Genomic DNA, 22221 nt, shown 5'->3' with positions numbered 1-22221 from the left:
AAGAGTATCAAAATCAATTTTGTCGTTTTATCAAAATTCTATTCATTCAACTTTCTGCTTAATCTTTTATGTATATAAAATGACGAAGGGAACTTTTATATTCCTTCTTTTATATGGTATATTATATAAAATATATGCATACGTATATTATAGCGATATGCTGGCCGCTCATACATTCACGTACAGTACTTATAGCGGTGGTTGAGGGTAACTTTCCATCCGCAGTTCTTGATAACTTTTGGTCAGTAAACAAAGTTTTGCATATTTACAGAAGTACTTTCCTGATACTCACATAAAAAATTAACAGAGCAATTTTCTGATAAGCCTCCATAATAAGCTCGTCGTTTCTTATAACTTTTCATCTTCACTTCTCCATCCAGTCTTTTTTTTTGGTTCACCTCATCCTTGTGTTCACACACTTTTTCATGGTGTATTTTATGTGAGATAGTATCGTGTCTTATGTATTTTACTCCTTGTGTTTTCCTTCTATTTATGCCACCTTCACAATCATTTGCCCCGGTAAATAGATGTGCCAAAGAGACCAGGAAGACCGTTAATAACGAGTTTTACTTCAAGAGCTGTAAATTTGTCGTGGCCGTATGCTCAAGATCCCAGAAATGCTCCAGTATCGCACTTCATCATTGAAACAAGGTAATACTATAATCGAATTGATTTGAAAAATATATGTATTCATAAAACGTGTCAATGAATAAAATGAGAATATACATAAATACACATATAACTGAAAAATTCAATTCGCATGTTTGATTTTTTTGTATTTACGTGACCATAAAACGCATTATCACATCATTTGGCCCATTTACCAAAACATCCTATTTGAAAATTCGACAGGTCCGGTGAGGATGGGCCATGGGATCAAAATCCACAGATTTATACACGTAATAATGCCACCACGTATGAGGTGACAGGATTGCTGCCCTTTACTGTCTACAGTTTCAGAACAATTGCCGTTAATCAGTTGGGTGAAAGCCCACCGTCCAAAGAGTCATATTACATCGTTACCCTTAGGGAAGGTAGGTCAATATAAAGTTAATTAATATTATAAATACTTACCTATATATAATCTGCCATATCATCCTTGTAAAAGTTCTCGAGAATCTACCACATTGGAAAGCTTATTATAGGATCGTGTTGCCGTACCATTTACCAGCCTAAGACTTTATTGCTGTACAAATGGCTGAATGGAAAATATGAATCGATGCACATATTGAGAAAAATTATGTGGTGCAGTTAGAAAATCTATATCTAAATGCTAATTTTACCATTCTCAAATTAAGTGTTATTTCCGCACATTCACATTAAACACCAGGTGAAAGGTTCGGATGGTCGATGTTGGAATAAAAACTCTGTGAGGACTTTGAAGTTGCTCACATGAGCAAAAACGTAAAAAAAAAAGATTTTCAGATAACAAATACAGCATGAGAAGAAAGTTTTATGCAATTTCGTATCGTGACACCCGTCACCTACAACAAAAACCCATTCAGGGACTAATCTTGATGTAACCTCTGGCTCTCAACATAATACATGTATGTATATACATAATACATGGGGTTGATAGAGCTTCTCACTACAAAGATTTAAAAAAAAGCCTCCCCACGTGTTCACTACCCCTGCAGTGACTATGATCCTGGGATCACTGGCAGTAACTAGAATCCTTATTTTTCCATATTTTTACTATTCACAACCCCTGTAGTCTTCTAGAACAACGGAAAACATCTCAAAATAATATATTGAAAAAAGTGTATATAGAGAAAACTTTTGAATCTCTTGCTTACAGGAAGAAAAAAAGGAAGCCAAGAGAATACCGAAGTAGGGAGGTAAAGGACTAACTTTCAAGAACCATTTTCTAGATTGAATTTTCTTACATATTCTCGACTTTCCGCCACTTACACTATAAGTATCCCAATAAGAAGGATTTTTAATTTAGTTTTTAGGTATATTCAAATATATATAGAGTTCACCTAAAACAAATTCGTAATACTTTTTCTGACGTTGCGTATTCACTTACAATTTAAGTTTCTTTGCTGCAACTTTGTAAAGGAACAAAACAAAAAGAAGGAAATAAAATCGATTAGATATTTTTTGAAAGACTTATTATTTTAGCAATTAATTACGTAAGAATACAGAATTATTTTTTGTTAAAATGGAACTATCAAAATGATAAATACTATAAACAGCACCCTGGATTACATTTTTAGATTTGCATTTAAATCATAAAAACATTATAACTTCTAGAAGAGTGCTAGAAATTTTGCAAATATGGATGGGATGTGAAATGGTGAACTAAAAAATAACATGTACATAAGTCTATGTCGTGTTGCAATGAAATTAAGAACCTTAAATTTACATATATTATCGCTGCAAATGCTTTTTACTTTTCATATATACCTTTCTTTTATGTGTAGATAGACACACAAGATAAAACATCAGTGATTTAGCACAAAATTTTCCATTTTAAATGTTTGCTCCATATACAAATGGAAGTATTTTTCCATGTTGAATACAAAATTCATAGAATATCTTTTACTAGAATTTCAAAAATTAATGATAAATTTACTATTTATGGTAATGATCTGCCCATGTTACAGTTCCGACTGGAAAACCTGTTGCTACAATAGCCCACAATACATCAGCCACTTCAATATACATTTCCTGGAAACCTCCGCCAGCCGACACAATTTTGGGTGAATTTTTAGGATATAGAATTACATATCGCCCTCGCGATAAAAATACAGACGATGTCAAGGAAATATACATCCGGGACAGCAGTGTAGAGGTATAAATCAATTTATTTATGCTTTGTCATTTTTCCATAGAACAAACAGAACCATACTGAACAAAATATGAATCTGAAAATTCAGTTAACTAAAATCTCATTGCATATATCTAGGTATGTATATACTAAATGTTTAATCTGTATTTTTTTTGTCTCTTTTCTATTTTATAAACTGTCATCGTCCATCAGAGTCATGAAATTCATGACTTGGAAACGTACACACAATATCTAGTCTCCATACAAGTTTTTAATCCTGAAGGTCCTGGACCAGCGACAACAGTACTCGTAATGACGGATGAAGGAGGTGAGTAAACGAGTTTACATTTTTGCAAATCTTATTATACCCCATTTTTCACGTGCCTGATATTTAACAAGTTTGTGTACTTTGCCAAATTTGAACTTTTCGCTTTCTCCGTTACACTTTCACAACTTTTTCTCCAACAAATTAATAAAATAACATCTATACCTAAGTATAATAATTACGGCTAGGCGTAAAAAAAAATAAATTGAATTTTAAATAACCCCAGATGCCAATAAATTGCGAAAAAGTGATTTTTTAAGACTCCTATACGGGGTTTTTCAAAGATTTATAATGAAATTATATTTCTTGTTGAGAAGATTTTTTCCGCAAAAAGCTTTCATTAAACTTAATTTATATATAAAATTGACTAAATTCTAAACAAGTAGTTTGACTTGAAATTTTTATTATCAACAATTTCATCCTTATTTTAGCAAAATTGCTATTTATTAAACATTTTGTAGTTGTGATTGTGGAATTAGTGCCTGCGCATTGGAAGTGTTTTATATACTATTTGTCCTGGGAGAATATAAGTCATATAATCTCATTATCAGAATCGTCAATCTCAGTTTTTCGACATGAGTGAAATCACCATATAAAATCATTATTTTATTTGTAAATATTTTCAATTTAATTTTCGTTTTAATTGACATGGTGGAATCCACAAATTTGTGAAATCCATGATTGAATATTTTTTCGTTTCGAATAGATTTGGGTGTAGGTATCTAATTCATGAAATGAATATAATGTTCAGGTATCTAAACTCTAAACGTTCTGTTAATTCATATGAAAAAAACTTAGATGTAAGTAATACTAATGAAATTTTGGATTACAAAATCAGTTATCACCATTGACGATTTTCTGTCATCAATTTCAGACACAAATTTTGACTGCTTCTCTGTTTAGAATACAGAGTTAATGAGAGAGCAGTTAATGGATATTTAAATTATACAAAACAATGGGTAATATCAGTGGCAAAATTTTTGATTATAATCAGACAATTGCAGAATTAATTAAACATTAAGCAGTGCCTAGTCTAGTCCAATAACGTTGATTAACTTTAGAATTTAATCTTAAAGACTTTGGGAAATGCGTTCGCTAGTTTTCATTTCTTTAGGCTTAATTCATTTGTAGACTTCAAAGAGGTGTTAAAAACAACGGCAACAGCGTACACAGATGGAATTTTCACTTGAATACAACACATATAAAAATGTATACAATATTAAAGAGAAAATCATTATTTCATTATACAAAATTATCAGCTTTATAAAATTATAATAAAATACAACTTCCTGGGGAATGGTGGACGGAAATTTGTTACTAGCGAAAATTCATAGGATTATAATATGTATTTTTCTGTTAAGTTTTGATAACCAATAAATTGGAAAATATAGGTTCTTAATTAAAATTTAAATAAATTAATAAATTAATTTGGTAAATCGGCAGCAAATTCCACTTCCCGTTATTTCCACAACCAAAATTTGGTTTTTAAACACATGATGATAATATGCAGTTTATATAATTTACTAAGCCGTTTCGAAACATTCTTTTATTATTGTTTTCTCCAGTTTAAAAATGAAATAAAAAAATGGATGTTGACGATAATTTCATAACATTGACGTAATTATTTTTCGTCACCTAAAAAATAAATAAATAATTCTCAGATAATTCAGTTAGTAAGAATTTAATCTGATTAATATTTTTATGCTTCACTATAATATAATACTTAATAAAACTTCAAAAAATCTACTTCAGAATTTATCAATGTTTAAATCTTCTTTATAATTATTAATTAAATAAGATAATAAATAATTGTACTGCTTGTACAAATATTTATAACATTTTATAAAGTAAACTTCTCAATCGTACTCCGATTTTTATAAAATTATACTCTTATTATGATTAGTAAAAAAAAAATGATGCATCATGATTAATGTCGAAATAATACCACAATTATTTTTAAAATATCATATTTCCTGTAGCTCAATTTTGTTGTAAAATGTGTAATTAATTTACGTTTTTTATGTAAACTTTAATAGATTTGACATGAAATTCCAGTAAGAGTTTTGAAATATTAAGTGAATTAATAAAAAGACGTGTCCGTTGTTTTATTTAATAGAATTTTCATAAATTAACATTTTTGCGACTATCCAGTCTATTTTATAAGATTCCGATAATGTGAAAAAGAAATTTATAAGAGTTGTTCGGAAAGTTATGCATTCTTTCAAAGAAGCTTATGTGAAAAATTTCAAGTTTCGCTAAATATTCAATTTCAATTTCATTTTTTTTTTTCAAAAAAAAAAATACAACAAACATGGTTCCAACTCATGTACCCCGGTTGGCCCCAAACCTTGCCAAAATGTATTTGACCACTTTTCCTGATCACAAATATATGGATGGCTAAAAAACATTCCCGTCCCTCCGGCCGTTTTTGGAGCCCTATAGCTCCCGAACTAAGACAGCTATCGTCTTGCGGTTTTCGGTTAAGATTATATAGATATCGGGTGGAAATTGCATTCATCTAGCACCCTTCTTTTCGCCATTTTGAAAACCCCCCTCTTTTTTGTTTTCTCCATAGTTCAGCCCCTATGGTAATGATCAGTCTCAAATGTGATATATTTAATATGTTAGAGCTTTCGATCAATACAAAAATTAAAGTCTCCTTCCTGACCCTCCTGGTCCGAGCCAGGATTTTATTTTTTCATAAAATGAAATGACTCTAGCTCCGGTTCTAATTGTTTAAATTTGATCAATGAGGGCCTTTTTGAAAGCTCGAGATATCGCTAGATATATCAAAATCGTGATGAAATTTTAGTGTTGCAGTCGACATCTGTCAAACAAAAATACTTATTAAGTCGCTCGGACAGCCATGACTTGAGCTATAAAGGGTCAAAGTTAAAAAATTATCCTGCCGGATTTTAATAAACTTTTTGACCTAAAGTTTTGTCTGAAGGTTCATCTCGATGAGCACTTTCATATGATAGTTCAAAGCTTTACCACTGCTGGCACTACGATAGCGTAAATATTCAAAGTTATTTTTCTCAAAAACAATATTTAATAACAATATAAAAAAAATTGGGATGTTGTAGTCCACGCTATGATGTTTCTAAAAAGTGGCGTTGTTACGTACGCTAACAGACGAGAAACCATATTTTTCATAACACATTACTTCAAATATCTCAACACCCGCTTAACTAATTTTGATGATTACTTCAGAATAATTCTATTCATATCTTATGGCTTTTAGGATATGTGCCATTTTTTCTCTGATTTTTACATTTGTATCTATACTTCGTCATATATTATTTTTTTCATCATTTCATTCATTTGGAATCAAATTCAGAAATTGATTCCAAATTCAAATCAAATTTGGAATCAAATTCACAATTTTGATTCCAAATTGCTGTTTAAATCTCTAAACTTCAGTTCCAAATCGTATTTGCAAGCAAAATCCGATTTTGGTGACAAAAAGAATCTTGCCTACAGTAAGCTGATCTAGGCTTATCACTAGTTTTATCTTCTTTTCCCCCTTGACGATAAGCTGCAATTATAAAATAAAACGTGATTTTGATTTTTAAATTTTTCAACACTATTTAACATTTTCAATTAGATTTGAAGCGAAGAAATTATTAATTTATTAAGCTTTTCGCCCACAATGAAAAGCTTCATTCAAAAAACCATTTTGCTCGTGCTTGGGCGAAGCGAACACGAATGAGATGACTATATATATAGCACAAGTGCACCATATGCTTCTCTCTCTTTTCGCTGTATTTCTGTCGGGATTTCGCGAGCACTACAGTCGATTCTCGGGAGGCTTGAGCTAGTGTGTTAATCAATCAATGAAAATCCTTTTTTCCGCCTTGTTTTGGGTGATTTTTAGTGAATACACGCAAATAAACCGCCTCATTGACTCGCGAACATGATACACATATAGTTAATAGGTGATTCCACTCGCACAGAAGGCCTCATTTGCTCTGGTTTGCAGTGAAAATCCGTAGCATTTGCTGGGTGCGGATTTTGCTTTGTGTTTTTGCTCTCTTATTGATTTAGTTTTTGGTGATTTGCTGACAATCGCTGAAGAATTTTAATTGTGACTACCTCATTTGTATTTTAAGGATTGACAAAAGATCCTTTATTTGGGCACATTAATTGATTTTCACAGTTTCAGGGAGTGTTAATCCCCGGAAAAAATGCCGAACTTTTGGCTTTTTTCTTCATGTCGCCATTGCGTTTGCGTTGACATCTCTCTCGCTCACATGCTCTCTCGCACTTTTGGAATAAATATTGCTGCCATTGGATTCTTTGTCACACTCACACACATGGCAAATGCATCGCTTTTCATCCCATTCATCGCAGTATAAAAAAAACAATACATGAATTTTGGAAAATGAATTAATTCCATTAGTTGTTACACACATTGCACTAATTGGGAGGATACTACTTTATATTTGGGGTATTCGGCAGATTGATGCAATTCCCCAAAGTCCATAGCAAAACCATCAATGATGGAAAACATTAATTATCAAAAAAGATCTTTTTCCCTTTTGCAATTATAATTAATACGAATGTCAATTTGTATTTTCTCCGAGCTCACTATATTGGATTGCCACTCGTGCGGTTGGCGCAGTGCGTTGGGGAAGAGAGATGGATGTGTTATCATTTGTGGGACCAAACAATAAAAAAAAAGAGATTTGATTGAAAAAACCCTCACGAATTGAAACAATTCGTTCATTTCGGGATGTATCCAATTATTCAGCAAGCACCCATTGAATTAAATGAAATGCAAGCAAAATAGAGAGGCATCTGGGGATGTGGAGACCCAACACTGGTCCATTTGCAAATAAAATTGAATTATAATACAAAGGCAATGAAGATGAGAGTTACTAGCTTTAAAGTTTCTGTGAAAATATAATCAATAATGTTACCAAAACACAAATTCTGGCTTGTCCGAAAAAAGAAATTCTACAAGTTTGATTTAAAAACGCCAGTAATAAATATTTGTTACCTAAAATTGCAAGAGATTGGTAGTATAATGAGAAGATGATTTTAATTAATTAATACACATTGAAAATTTACCACACGGTTGTAAATCGAAACGTAACTAACTCGTGTAGAGGGACCTGTCCTGTAGGTAGGGGGATTCTATAACAGTATGACTATGTCATGACAAAAATTGTCATGCTAAGCTTGGAATATGGCTGGCTTATACGGGCATCAGACCTAAGGCTTAGCCATCTGGCTTAAGTCCTTTAATTCCTTATCAGGCACGATATTTTAAAAAATTGTTTAGGATTTTATATTAATGGCAAATATACCATTAGATTTTGAAAAATCAATAAAATTGCTTGTTATTTAGATTTTTGAGACCTTCGGGAACTGGGCTAAACCTCCAGTCTGAAGCCGGCGTTGAATTTTATGAGGTTTTTCAAAAAGTTAAAAATCATTCAATTTAGATTAAAAATGGATTTATGGTCATTTTTTTAAGTAACGTTACACATAAAATCTAATTATAAACTTGAAAATATTTTTAAACGTTCAAAATAGTTTGGGAGAACTTTGGGGATGCTTTTGATCATCTTTTTTTGGAAATAAAACTGCAATATTGTCTTAAGAAGGGTTTAAAGGAGTCTCTCAAGCTTTCCACATCTTGTTCAAAAATAATCAAAATTGGTGCAGTATTAATTTTTTTGGTAAATTCTTGAAAAGAATTTTACAGAAAAAAAAATTTAAAGACCAAAGCGAATTTTCAATTTCTCATCAATTTCCTGCCATTTTCTTTAAACAAAAAAAACTTGATACTTCTGAGCAAACTATTCAGCTTACGATATCTGCAAGATTCAACAAGATTAGCATGTGGATAAGATTCGCAATAAAAAACTTGCTTATTAGAATTTTAAAAGTTTTTGTCTTCACAAATACTCCCAAGTTCAGGTTAGTTTTAGTAATCCTTTTCGTCGAACCAGAAAAAAAATTATTTACTTTTTAACTCTTTAACGACGAGACAGTTTTCGCTGATCTAAAATCAGTAATAAAAATGAAACTGATAAAGAAAATCAGTAAAAGGTCTTCATCTAACCTTAGAAAATTCAGAAATATTCTATGAGTAATAGACACAAAAATACCCCCTAAAATTTAAATCAATTTTCTGACAATACCAATGAATGGTAATTTGCACTCTAATGAGAAATATTATGTTTGAGTATTGTAGATTCTTGTTTTTTTTTTTCAAAACGGTTTTGCTTAAAAGAAATTGGAAGTATAAAAAATAATTAAAATTAATTTTCATTATGAGAATTTATTAATTCGTAATTTTTTAGCTTAAAAATTTATAATATAGCAAATAGCTGGAGACTTGCAAAAAATATTCTAGATTCCTTCAACCTTCTACTTTGCAATTACGTACAAATATAAGAAAAAAATAACTAGATAGTTACGAAAAATTATTTTGTTTATGGGGTTCCAATACTTAAATGTTTAAAAAAGTTTAAAAGATATTCGAAATACAAACCGCTTTTAATAATCAAAATGAGATTATAAAATTTATAATCTCAGATTATAAATTTAATTTAATTTAGATTATAAGATTATAAAATTTTTTAAAGCCTTTCTGATCCAAGAACATTCTTATAAGATATTATTTTCAAGCTAAGAACTCAATTCCCTTAAAAAAAATAGCTAGTCAGATCAATCATAACGGTGCTTTTATACCTATGGCTAAGTTAGTAAAGAAATCAAAATACGTTTGATAACATTAGTTTTTTTTTATTTATCTGAGTGAGATTCTCTATTTGTCTTGAGTTAAAAAAACGTTTCTTTAGGCAATAATCGTTCCAAAATTTATTTGCCTCAAATACGAAGTAACATAATTTCAAATTTGGTCGTCCTCTTGATAAAATCCTGGTTACGTCCTTGAAACAGGTTAAGGGGTTATTTAAATCATTTTGATTCACTTTAATACGGGCTCTTATTTTTTTTTTAATATTACAATTGATTAATTTTGAAGGAAATTCTCTAAAAAAATTTAAGTAAACCATTTTCTCTCAACATTTATGATAGTATGAAATTCTAAAACAGACCTTAAGAGCTATTTTATTTTGGGGGAGAAAAGTCACTTAGCTAAGGCAGAAAAGGTGAATTGGAAATGAATTACTAGAGGAAAAAGAAAAACAACCTGAGGGTTCTATGTAGCAATATAATTAGAAGTCTCACCCTTTTTAATCTTGAAGAAGATACGAATTTGTGCTTTGAAAAATTTTCTATTTAAGCGATATTTTGATTTTGTGAAGTTTTGGCAAAATGCTACAAAAATTGGTGTAATGTCATCTAAGATGATCGCAGATAAAATCGAAAAGCTTTATTTCCTTTTTTTGCCAAGACTTGCTTCTCTGCTTTAAAAGTTCTAAACCAAATTTGATTTTTCACTGCGGGTCTATACAGTGTCTGAAATAGCTCTTTGCATAACTTTTATTTAAATAAAATATGCTCAAATTTTGTATATAACAATTCTAAAAATTGTAGGTTTTGTTCTTATTTTACATTTTCATACCCTATTTTAATTCAGAAATTTGACTGATTTTTTATCGTAGAAACGGTATCCATAAGGATTGCTGAATGTACTTCTGGGGCGTCTTAGGAATTGAATTAAATTTATTAAAATTGAGCTACACAGAATAACTCTTGTTCTGTAAACACGTCGACTTTTCACTGTCATGGCCTCTACACAGAAAAAAAGTATTTTGTAAAATTGTTCGTAAATGTTTGTGAAATCCTATGAAGGACTTACGAAATGCTCGTGAAGCGTATAACCCACAAACAAGTTCGTAAAATTTTGTACTTTTTTCAAAAATATTGTTCGTAAAATGATCATTTGACGAACATTTTTTGTACTTTAACAAACATTTGTTCGTAAATGTTCGTAAACACACAAAAAACTGTTCGTAAAATTTTGTCATTTGTTCGTAAATTTTTGTTTGGCAAAAATATACGAACAAATGACAAAATTTTACGAACATTTTTCTTCTTTGTTTACGAATATTTACGAACAAATGTTTGTAAAAGTACAAAAAATGTTCGTCAAATGATCATTTTACGAACAATTTTTTTTTAAATAAGTGCAAAATTTTACGAACTTGTTTTTGGGTTATTCGATTCACGAGCATTTCGTAAGTCTGCCATAAGATTTCACAAACATTTACGAACAATTTTACAAAATATTTTTTTCTGTGTATACACTAGAGATATTTATGTCCACATTGAAGCAAATTCACTAGGCCGAGGTGGGGCTACTTTGAGTTGTGGGGCTACATAAGATATTTTCGCCCATTTCTAAATGAAGCTGGTCCTTACCATTGTTTTATTTAGATCCACAATTGTTTTGTCTATCGAAATTACATAAAGTTAAAACCCAGTTTTCTTTAGAAATATGGGAAAAATCATATCACAATGTAGCCCCACAGCTCAAAGTAGCCCCACTTCCCCCTACGCTTGTGTAAGAAGAATTCTAAAATATGGACATTTTTTTCTATAATCTATAATCTATTATTGGCTATTTAATTGGCTAATCTATTATTATTATAGGCCATTAGTGAGTGAAATCTAATTAGAGTTTTCTTTTTTGCTCATTCTCAGATGCATTCCTGAGGACATTGTATGTTATGTCCCAAGATAAATTTAAAAAAAAAATATTTTACTTTATGGCCTCTATAAATTTATGTCCATATTGAAGCAAATTGTTTACGCTTGTGTAGAAAAACTACAAATTAATAATAATAATAATAATAATAATATTTATTTCCAACATCATATCTCAAATGCGGCTGCCGACCGACTTCACAACCGGTCTCCCCAAGTAAACGGCAGAAACCTTGGTTCACAGACCGTATATGCCGAAAAGTATTGTACAAAGCATGTTACATATTAATCAATACAATTCAATAAAATATTCAATAATTCAGTAATACTTTATGTAACAAGAAACACGTACAATCTCACTTATGGGAAGGCAGGGACAGGGCAAGCGAGACAGATGGGCCAAAAGCAACGGCGGGGCCACATAAGTGGCTCGTATTGTCGTTGCTGAGTTCGGAAGAACAAAAAAGAAATTCCAATCACCAATTTTTGTTCTTATAAATCCAAGAATATTTTAATAGTAAAATAATATTAGTAGAACGTGTAGAAAATGAAGAAAAAAGGAGCGGTAAGAAAGAGACTGTGCAAGGAAGAAGGAGAAAAGGGAAAAGGGAAAAACTCAAGAAAAAAAAAAAAATCAAGAAAAAGGAGGGCGCGAGGAATTAAATAAAAAAGACTACAAAAAAGAAGCGAAGAAAAAAGAAAGAAAGCCAAAAAAGTCAGGCGCAACGCCAGAGCAAAAGATGGAAAAATTGAATGGAAAAACTTAGAATTCGAAAGCATAGAAAGTCACTGAAATGAAAGAAAACCCCGCACCAAATAACCACCGGAAAAAACGAGACCGATGCCATTCCTACTGCAACCTACTAGAAAATATTCGAATACAAAATTATAAAAATTAAAGAAATGAATCAAAAAATGATATACAGGGCCAAAATCGTAAAAGCGAAGCCCCATTACATAGTTGTTGGGCAGAGAAAGAGCTTAAGGCTCCGAAGAGATCCCAACCTGGGACTACGCTTACAAGATCCGAGCCTCAAAAACAAAAAAGTCACAAAAAAAAATGTAAATGGGCTATTGAAATTACACAGTAAGATCACACCGGACCCATTCAACCACCCGATCACAAGGCACGGAATAGTAAATCCAGATCAGTGACAGGTAGGCGAGTTGAAGTATATTCTCTCCAGAGGAGAGCAGACAGACTTTTAAGAAACTCTCCTCGAGTTAGGGTTGGCGATTTCATTGAATCAGGTAATGAATTAAAAAGAGTTGGAGCTAAATAAACAAAAGTTCGTTTAAACCATTCCGTTTTTGGTTGTGGAACAGGAATGGATGGACCAAGCCTTAAAGATCTAATTCGCCTAGAAGAAAGATAACCGCCTCTAATGAAGAATGTACGAAGAGTTTTAAATTTAAATGAAAGGGTTATCGGAAGGATACGATACTTTATAAAAGTTTTAAAGAGCGAGTCAAATTTACGCTTACGGAAGAGAGCCCTAAGAGCGGTCCTTTGGGCCATTTCAACTGATCTCCAGTTAGAATGAAAAGCAGCCCCCCAGGCTGTTATCCCGTACTGAAGTCGTGACTCCACACATGCAAAGTAAAAAGATCGTGCAACGTTTTCAGGACAATATTTGCCAACCTGGAAGGCCTTAGCAATAGCGGGAGCGAGAGAGTTCGTTAATTTACGGAGTTGTGGTTTCCATGTAAGACGACTATCAACGACCATCCCCAAATATGTTATCTCCTCCACGAAAGGGATCTCGATGCAAGCCTCATCACAATTGAAGTTGCAATCTGGAATGTGACATGCGATTGAACTATTAGAGGAAAGCGAAGTGTGATGAAAACGTATAGCAGTAGATTTGCTACTTAAAACCAAATGATTATCATTCAGCCAGCGCCTAACAATCTTAAGATCACTCCTCATCATATTGTCCACTTCAAACCAAGATCTACCTCGATAAATCAGCATCAAATCGTCAGCATAAGCCAATATTCTACCAGCCAATTTAACATTAAGAAGATCATTGAGATATATAATGAATAACAGAGGTCCCAGAACTGTCCCCTGTGGGACACCATGTTTCAGCGGACCGAAGTCGCTCAAACAATCTCCCAGACGAACAGCCTGTTGTCTGTCAGACAAAAAAGACTGAAAAATGGATAGAGCTACACCTCTGACCCCTGCCTCCGAAAGCTTATCTAGTAATTTATCATGGGACACTGTATCAAACGCCTTGGTAAGGTCAAGGCATATAGCACCGACACATGCACCCTCATTTAGAGCAAGATCAACATCATTAATGAAAGTCAAAATAGCATCTTCTGTACTGCATCCAGAAGTGAAACCGAACTGATCCCTATTAAAAAAATTAATTTTATTTAAAAATCCTTCTAATCTGGTTTTTAAAATTTTTTCAAATATTTTAGAAAAAACAGAGACCAAGGAGATCGGCCTGTAATTATTCGGATCTGTTTTGGATCCCTTTTTATATACTGGTATAACAATAGCTAATTTTAAACAAGCAGGAAAGATTCCTAGAGCTAGGCATCGATATTATTGACATAAGTATTTTTTCTAGTGCGCAGAGGCCATTTTTTTCATTGAGATATGAAATATTATTTTTTTTATAGGAAGATAAGAAAAAAATTCTATTAACTAGTATTTTGAGAACTACATTTAACATTCTAATTTTTTCTTGGCTGACGTTGATAATTCTACAATTTCAAAACAAATAATTCAGTAGTAACATTTTCATGTCACTACTATTATATGTTAACATCAATAATTTTTTTCTAAAAGAAAATGAGCATGCATCCTAAAGAATCTTTGAAAATAATAATCTAGTTTTTGATTAGTTCTAGCATTTAAGGAAAAACCAGTAAACCCAATCAAAAAAACGTTTTTACTAATTATGCCCACGTGAAAAATATATTTTGCAAAAAATCTAATATTAATTTAGTCATTATCAAAATTCTATGAGGTTGATTGTCATGCAAATCATTATTTTAGATTCATTGAAAAGATTACCAATGATTTTCCAACTATAGGAATTTTCATCGCACCATCACCAATCCCATTACATCTTTCGCTATAGGGCGCAAATCTTTCTAAATAGCACAGTGATTTAATCTGTGAAAATTAAATAGATCAGTGGTCTGAGTGAGAGAAGTGTATTGGAAAATGAGAGCTATCGGTGTGATTTTCATTACACGCATATTTACTGTGTTGATAGTTGCTAATATTGTGATTTCCACATCAATTCCACCAACAACGGATACTACGTTAATTGATCAAGAGGTCGAAACAACTACAATTTTATCCTATACAACAATTGATGATGATTTTGGTAAATATTTTGGATACATATAATACATATTGCATCAAATGTGAATTTTTGTGCAAAAACCAGAAAAGTAAAATGTGAAGAAAACCGAGAAAAATTTTCATGTTTGCAAGAAAAACAAGATCATGAATATATGTGTCTTATCTTTCGGGCACGTTTCATTTTTATTTTTATTTACAATTGTACATAATATGTAGCGTGGAAAACGCTTCAAGAATTTATGTTATGTTAGTATGTGAAAAAAAAACAAGACATAAGAGAAGTGTTGAATTTTATGCTTTAGCTTGCAATTTTTACCAAGAATTGTTTTTTTTTTAAGGATTACATTATCACTATAATATTTATTATTTTACGATGTGAGAAAACTTTTTACCATTCCTTATCACCATAAAGTGAGAAGTTGTACATTTAACCAAGTGAACCGATTTTAGAATAATGGGTAATTTAACGAGGATATTTCTGTTAATTGTTCAGTTCCAAGCAAACCACTCAATTTGACGGTGCTGGAGGTCACTTCGACAACGATAAAATTATCCTGGCGTATACCGGAACACACAAATGGCGCCATTACGGGCTATCAAGTATACTATGAGCACTCCAATCAGACATTCTCAGGTCCAATCTTGAGGGTGGACTCTTCCTCCAGTTCCTACATTCAATACGTTCTGCCCAATTTGAGTAAGTTGACAGTTTGCTTGGCCAATTCCCTAAAATGTTTCACCTCTCTATACTAAAATTTGTTAGGAAGACTGGTGTAAAGTTTAAGTGAATTGTTTGCCAATAGGGGGAATGAAGTGTTTAGTCGAGGATGAAACTGAAAATGTTAATCAAATCAATTTCCAGAACCGTTCACAGAGTATAAAATATACGTTCAGGCTTTGACATGGAAACATATAGGAAATAGATCGGATATTGTGACGCAAAGAACGGATATTAGTGGACCCAGTCCTCCGGAAGTTGTGAATCTCACGTGTCTGGCGCAAGACGTGATATTTCTTCATTGGAAACGACCACTGGAATACCATCATACAATTGATTGGTACATCATTAGCTACAGGGCATTGGATGAACCTGATTTTCAGGAGTTTTCCATCAATTCAACAGCACACATAACTGAATCATCGGTATATTTTCTTTTTTTTTGTCCTATCTCCAAATTACATAAAATCTGTGCCAATTTTTTTTCTCTCTCGGAAAGTTCAAGAATTGTCAATAATTGGATTTCATTTTATGGGTGAATTTTAGATGAAGCTGCCAAATTTACCCACAAATACAGTTTATGAGATTAAAGTTCGAGCTGCCTCTGTGAGTGCAATTAATCCCAGAAATATCATTCCAGGAGCATATTCAGATCCAAAAAGAGTATGTATTATTGAGATTGAATGGAAAATTTAATGAGATACTAGAGCGTTCTACTACATTGCTGTTCTTTCAACAGATTCACCTACAACCAGGCTGCGAAAAGATGCAACCACTTCCGAGACAAGTCAATAACAATTACAATTTTGTTATCACAATTGTAATAGTTTTCTGTTGCTTTATTTTCTTTTTGAGTGTTTTGGCGCTGGTGCTTTGGAGGTAAAATATCTCTTTAGTATTTAGCTATTTTATATACTTGACTATATAACTTACCTTCCCATATCTAAACGACATTTTTGTGTTACGACAAGAAGGGTAAAAGAGAAAGAAGGGAATGTTAAAGTATTAGTGATGTACTATGAAAAGTGAAGGAAATTACTCAAAAAAGACAGATTTTAAAACACTTAAACCCTTGCGGCTCTTTTATTAATGTTATTTTAAGGCATTATTTTTAATGACAAAGTATACTATATTAAATTGATCTGAGGGACAGAGGCGTAGCGAGGGTTTCTGGCGCCCCCGGCGGTAAGACTAGTGTGTAGCCCCCCCCCTCCTATTTTTTAAAACTTTTTTTAACTAAGTTATTGCATATTTTCATGGAAATAGTGAAAATTTTTGAAAGTTAATGTTATATTAATATAGCATATATACATTTAAATACACTGCAGTATGAAGTATAGTTTAAAAATGCATTAAAAAATCGAAGGGGTTACGTGGGTTACGAAGACTGAAAACCAGCGTATTTTCTTTAAATATTTTATTTCTGAACATAATAAAAAATTCAAGATCTCAGGGCCTCTACACATTGGGAGTAATTTTCGTTAAAATGATTTCTTGAATTAGAAGGTCAAAAGGGAGCTCTTTTTCGCAATTCAAAAATAAAAAAGATTTAAATTATATTTTCTGATATTTTCATTTAAATATTTTAAAACTTCAGACACTGGAATCTGATTTTTGGAGACTCTTTTTGAAGAAAATTAACTTTCCAGTATAATCATGATTACTCAAAGTAGATTCAAATAAATTATTTTCGATTAGTAGAATATTTAAACACGTACTAGAACGTTTTTTGTTTCCTTGGTTACAATTTGTTTTAAAAGACGATACCTGGTGTAACATACGCCGAAAATGGAAATATTTTATATAAAATTCTCCCAAAAATCCAAACTTTTCTTTAAAAAAAAATACTTTGTACAAAAACGAGTTTAACTTATCTGCTATTGTAGGAAATATTTGATTTTCGGATTGTCTGATAAATCTACTCTGAGTAATAGTGAGTACCGCTAAGTTGGTTTTTTTCAAAAAAGGTTTCCGAAAATTAGGTCCCAGTGGCAAAATTTTTAAAACTTAAAAGAAAAATTCAGATATAAATTACAAATTAAATATAAAGTACAAATTTTAAATTTGTACTTTATATGCTTACGAGCTTGAATTCAATATCTTTTCATTATGTTGAAATAAACTTAGATAAAATATGCGACATTTCTAGTCTTTATGACGCACATAACCCCTTAAATTCTCATTTAAAAATCTTAAAAATTCAGCCATTTTTGCAAAATACATACTTTACCGTGGACAAGATTTCTCAGAGTATCTGCAATCAAAAAACTAAATTTTTTCTCTTACTTAGCCGATGAACTAAACTTGTACTTGAACGGTACATTTCTTCTAAAATGAAATTGGGATTTTTTAGCAGAATTTTAATTACAAGAATACAATTTTCGGTGTATTTTACCCCATGTTTTGTCTTGTAAAATAAATTGTGATGGAGGTAAAATCGTTCAAGTACGAGTTTAACTCATCACCTAAAAGGAAATATTTAGTTTTTTGACGTCAGATGAATATATTCTGAGAAGTGAAAAATAAAATAAAAAAATAAATATTGTTTTTTTAGTCTGCGAGACCAACGTAACCCATTAAATTTGAGCTTTTTTAATCAATTTATGGGATGACTCGCTTAGTCAATTAGCAAAAGTGACAGCTCTTGGGCGGTGAAATCTCTAACTGAAGTTTCGTAGTTATGACTGTATTGAAATTGCGAAACGAAATTGGAATTGAAATTGAAATGAAATTGTTGGAAACAAAAAAAAAAAAATATAACATTAAGAACCTCCCTATTTTTTTTCTCCGCTCTTTGAAGTGTTTGGAAAAATTCTTTAAAATTCGAACTTTTTTGGAAAATGCAAAATTCATATGCATTTGCCTCACAGTTGTCAGATTTTGAATAGCTCTAAAACTCTCTGAACTCCGGGTCCTACATATTCAATTTTTTCACTATTTGTGGAGACAATATTAAATGTCTCTCGTAATAAATTCTCCCCGTCTAAAATTGATAGGGAGCCCTTGGCGCCCACTAAGCTCTTTCACTTTTTTCTAATTTCCCTCATTTATTTAAAATTATTTTTAGAAGCAATACCTAAATGTCTTTCCTAATAATTCTCCTTAATTAAGGTTGATAGGGCGCCCTCAGCACCCCCTAAGCTCTTTAATTTTTTTTTCTAATTTCCACATATTTTAAACTATTTTTAAAGATTTGTGCTTGTGTTTTGATATATTTAGTTTTGGAACATATAAAAGACGCCTTCGGCGCCCTATTTTTGATTTTTCTCGGGAACAAAAATAATACTGATAGGGCGCCTTCGGCGCCCCCTGTTCTTTTAGCTTCGAAAGCGCCCAGGGCGGACCGCCCCTTCCGCCCCCCTCCCCCCGTCGCTGCGCCACTGCTGAGGGAAATGAAATAAAAAGGGAAATAAAATATGGATATTTGAACAATTTAATAACGCAACTATTAAAAAAGACAAAATATTTAGAATTGTTCAAAAAAATAAGTTTTATAAACCGGTAATCCGAGACTAATTTAGTCTTTCGTCACTTTTGGGGAACAAAAACAGATTTTCGTGTGGTCTTGCCACAGTGCCTTACTAATATGTATATTTTCTCTCAACTGCAATCTTTCAATTTATCATTATATGAATTGTTGAGTGAAAATTAATCTGTCTAGTGTGGTATCTATATTAAAAACTTATCAGTGAGATAAGATATAAATTAATTTAATTTTCCCTCGTTGCTTTCTTGAGAGCTCTTTTTTTCTTCTATTGTTAAAATAGTATTAAGCAGAGTGTGTTTAAATATGGTTGTCATGTTTAATTAGTCTGCTGCGTGGCGGCCAATGAAGTGTGTTAAATTAAAATTTTGTTGTCTCAAACATTTATCAGGCAGGGAGTTTTGATTGTCGCGAAAGAAACTTTTTGACATTGGGGCGGGTGTTACAAACTTTCCTTTTTACCATTGAATTGAAGGAGTGAGAGAAGGAGAAAAAAGTCACAATTTACGCAACAAAGTATTTTTTGTACACTTTTTTCTCCATACCGTACTCAGTCGTGGGATAAAGTGCGTAAATAATGTCGTGGCGAAAGAGTGTAAAGAGAGCAAATTGGTTTACGTAAGTGGAAGGACGCGGATATGTACATTTTTTTTTGTAGGACGAAGAAAAGAAAGCATGAGGGAGGTGGGTGCATGGCTTAAGGGGGGGTGGGGAACAAAAAGGAAAGATTCCTGTTGAATATAGTAGATTACCCCGTAAGTACTAATTCACTTTAAAACAATCAGAAACATTCGTTTTAGAAAATGCTTTCATGCCGCATACTACTATCTGGATGATCCTCCATGCCAGGGACAGACGGCACTGCTAATCGACTGGGAGGCGCCAGTTGAGGTGGGAGGTGAGGTGAGAACTGTGGTTCCAGTGAATGAGTTTTCCAAGCATGTGGCAGAATTGCACGCAGACGGTGATATAGGATTCAGCAAAGAGTACGAGTCAATTCAAAATGAATCGATAATGGACGAGTTTCCGTCTGAACATTCACAGCATCCGGAGAATAAAGGGAAAAATCGCTACTTAAATATTATTGCCTGTAAGTACAATTATTCTCGACATTAAGCATACCTTAGTAATCTCCTATCTATGAATTGTTTTTTATTTAAGTCACTATTAAGTGTAATAAATTCAATCTTTTTTATCTTACGAATGGCTTCGTAGATTTAAAAAAAAAATTGAAAAAAATCTTTGAAGTTATTTTACTTAATTAAGAAAAGCCATAATTTTTTATCCCATATTTCACAGGGACCTAATATTGAGCTTTCTGTGTAAGCCCCACCCAAAAGAAATTTTAGGTCACACTGTTTGTAGGAGTTACGTCCAACTGAATGTTGGATAGAGCACGTTTCCAATAAAATTTGTATGAGAGATGATTTGAATTTTGCATTTTATAACTCAAGTAAAATATTGAATTTTGATCAGTAAAAATCTTATACTCGAAGGGTTACTTGGGCCAAAAAGATTTAAAAAATCAGCATATTTTTTCTATATTTTTTCAACATAATTAAATAAAATATTATATTTCATTCAAGTTTTTAGGCAACTAAAAGTACAACATTTGAACTATATCAACTGTATTTTCTAAAAATTTTATTTAAAAAATTTTGAAAATTCAACCATACTGAGATCTGATTTTTGGAGAAGAATTTTGAACAAAATTTACTATTCAGCGGACAAGATTTCTCTGAGTAGATTCACCAGAAATCTAAAAACCAATATTTTCTGTCAGCGGATGAGTTAAACTAGTTTTTGTACGAAAGATTTTTGAAAAAAATAAATTTTAATATTGGAGAATTTTATACAAAAAAATTGGTATTTTTGTGTTTTACACCATGTTTTACCGTCTCATCTTGTAAAATAAATGGTGATCAAGGAAGTATATGAGCCTTTAGTCAAGTCCTAGTTTAACCCTTTAACGACGAGACACTTTTTACGGACTGAAAATCAACAATAAAAATTAAACTGGGAAACATAATCAATGATAAGTCTTACATCTAACCTTGGAAAGTCCAACAGAGTCTGATTCGGTGTATTTTGTGCTTCTATGGACGATAGGGATAAAAATAGCCCAAAAACTTAAGTAATTTTTCTGACAATACCAATGAATAATATTTTTCGCTTTAATGAAAAATATTACGTATGAGTATTGTAGTTTTTATTGCCAAATGGGTTTTGCTTAAAAAAATTGGAAGTATAAAAAATAAGTAAAATCAATTACGAATTTGAGAATTTAAAAATTCGTCATTTTTGAGCTTAAATATTTACTACATAACAAATAGCTAGAGACTTGCAAAAAACATTCTAGATTCTTTCAACCTTCTACTTTACAATTATGTACAGACATAAGAAAAAAATAACTTTAGGTTTAGGTAGTCGGGAAAAAATATTTATTTTATGGGACACCGGTGTTCCAATCGTCCTTAAAGGGTTAACTCATCTGCTAACAGGAAATAATTGGTTTTATAATTTTAGATGAACTTCCTCTAAAAAATCTTATCCATCAAAATAAAGTTTTTTATTTTTTCAAAAACATCCCCGAATATCTGGCACAAGCGATTGATTTTTAAAATTTTTTAAAATGAAAACTTCAGATAATATAAGTAAAATGTTCAAAACTAGAAATTTTGGAATATTAAATAATTATCTATAGAAAAAGTAATAATAGTAATTTAACTTTTAAATATGGTTCGTATTTATAATAAAAATTAATCATGAGTAAAATGTATGCTGCCTGGAGCTGCGACTCCCTCCCCTTATAAAGTTTTTTTTAATCATGAAAAAAACGTCGTTCTCATGATTTTTAGTAGTTCCAGAATTTTCCAGTAGTGTCAATTTAGTTAGTATTTACTAAGTCGTATGCATTTCCCTATTAAAATAGCGTTTTTTTTTTGCTCTAAGCTCCTCAAAT

At 31.8% G+C, this 22221-nt stretch overlaps 1 protein-coding gene across 5 annotated transcripts in view; it reads left to right on the top strand.

Annotated features, from left to right (window-relative positions):
• The window catches only part of LOC129799465 (tyrosine-protein phosphatase 99A), an 80505-nt gene that overhangs the window by 26889 nt on the left and 31395 nt on the right, over positions 1-22221 (top strand). For 3 of the 5 annotated variants that reach the window (XM_055843357.1, XM_055843356.1, XM_055843355.1), the window contains exons 4-12: positions 528-651; positions 853-1034; positions 2610-2797; positions 2987-3101; positions 15551-15754; positions 15920-16200; positions 16322-16438; positions 16515-16654; positions 20045-20349. In XM_055843357.1, the coding sequence (XP_055699332.1) occupies positions 528-651; positions 853-1034; positions 2610-2797; positions 2987-3101; positions 15551-15754; positions 15920-16200; positions 16322-16438; positions 16515-16654; positions 20045-20349 (1656 nt within the window). The remainder of the gene's footprint in view (positions 1-527; positions 652-852; positions 1035-2609; positions 2798-2986; positions 3102-15550; positions 15755-15919; positions 16201-16321; positions 16439-16514; positions 16655-20044; positions 20350-22221) is intronic. The other 2 variants (XM_055843360.1, XM_055843359.1) reach the window with 1 other exon arrangement.

The sequence above is a fragment of the Phlebotomus papatasi genome, chromosome 1 (genome assembly GCF_024763615.1).
Source record: "Phlebotomus papatasi isolate M1 chromosome 1, Ppap_2.1, whole genome shotgun sequence".
Taxonomy (NCBI): Eukaryota; Metazoa; Arthropoda; class Insecta; order Diptera; family Psychodidae; genus Phlebotomus; species Phlebotomus papatasi.
This window is presented reverse-complemented; position numbering and strand designations above follow the sequence as displayed.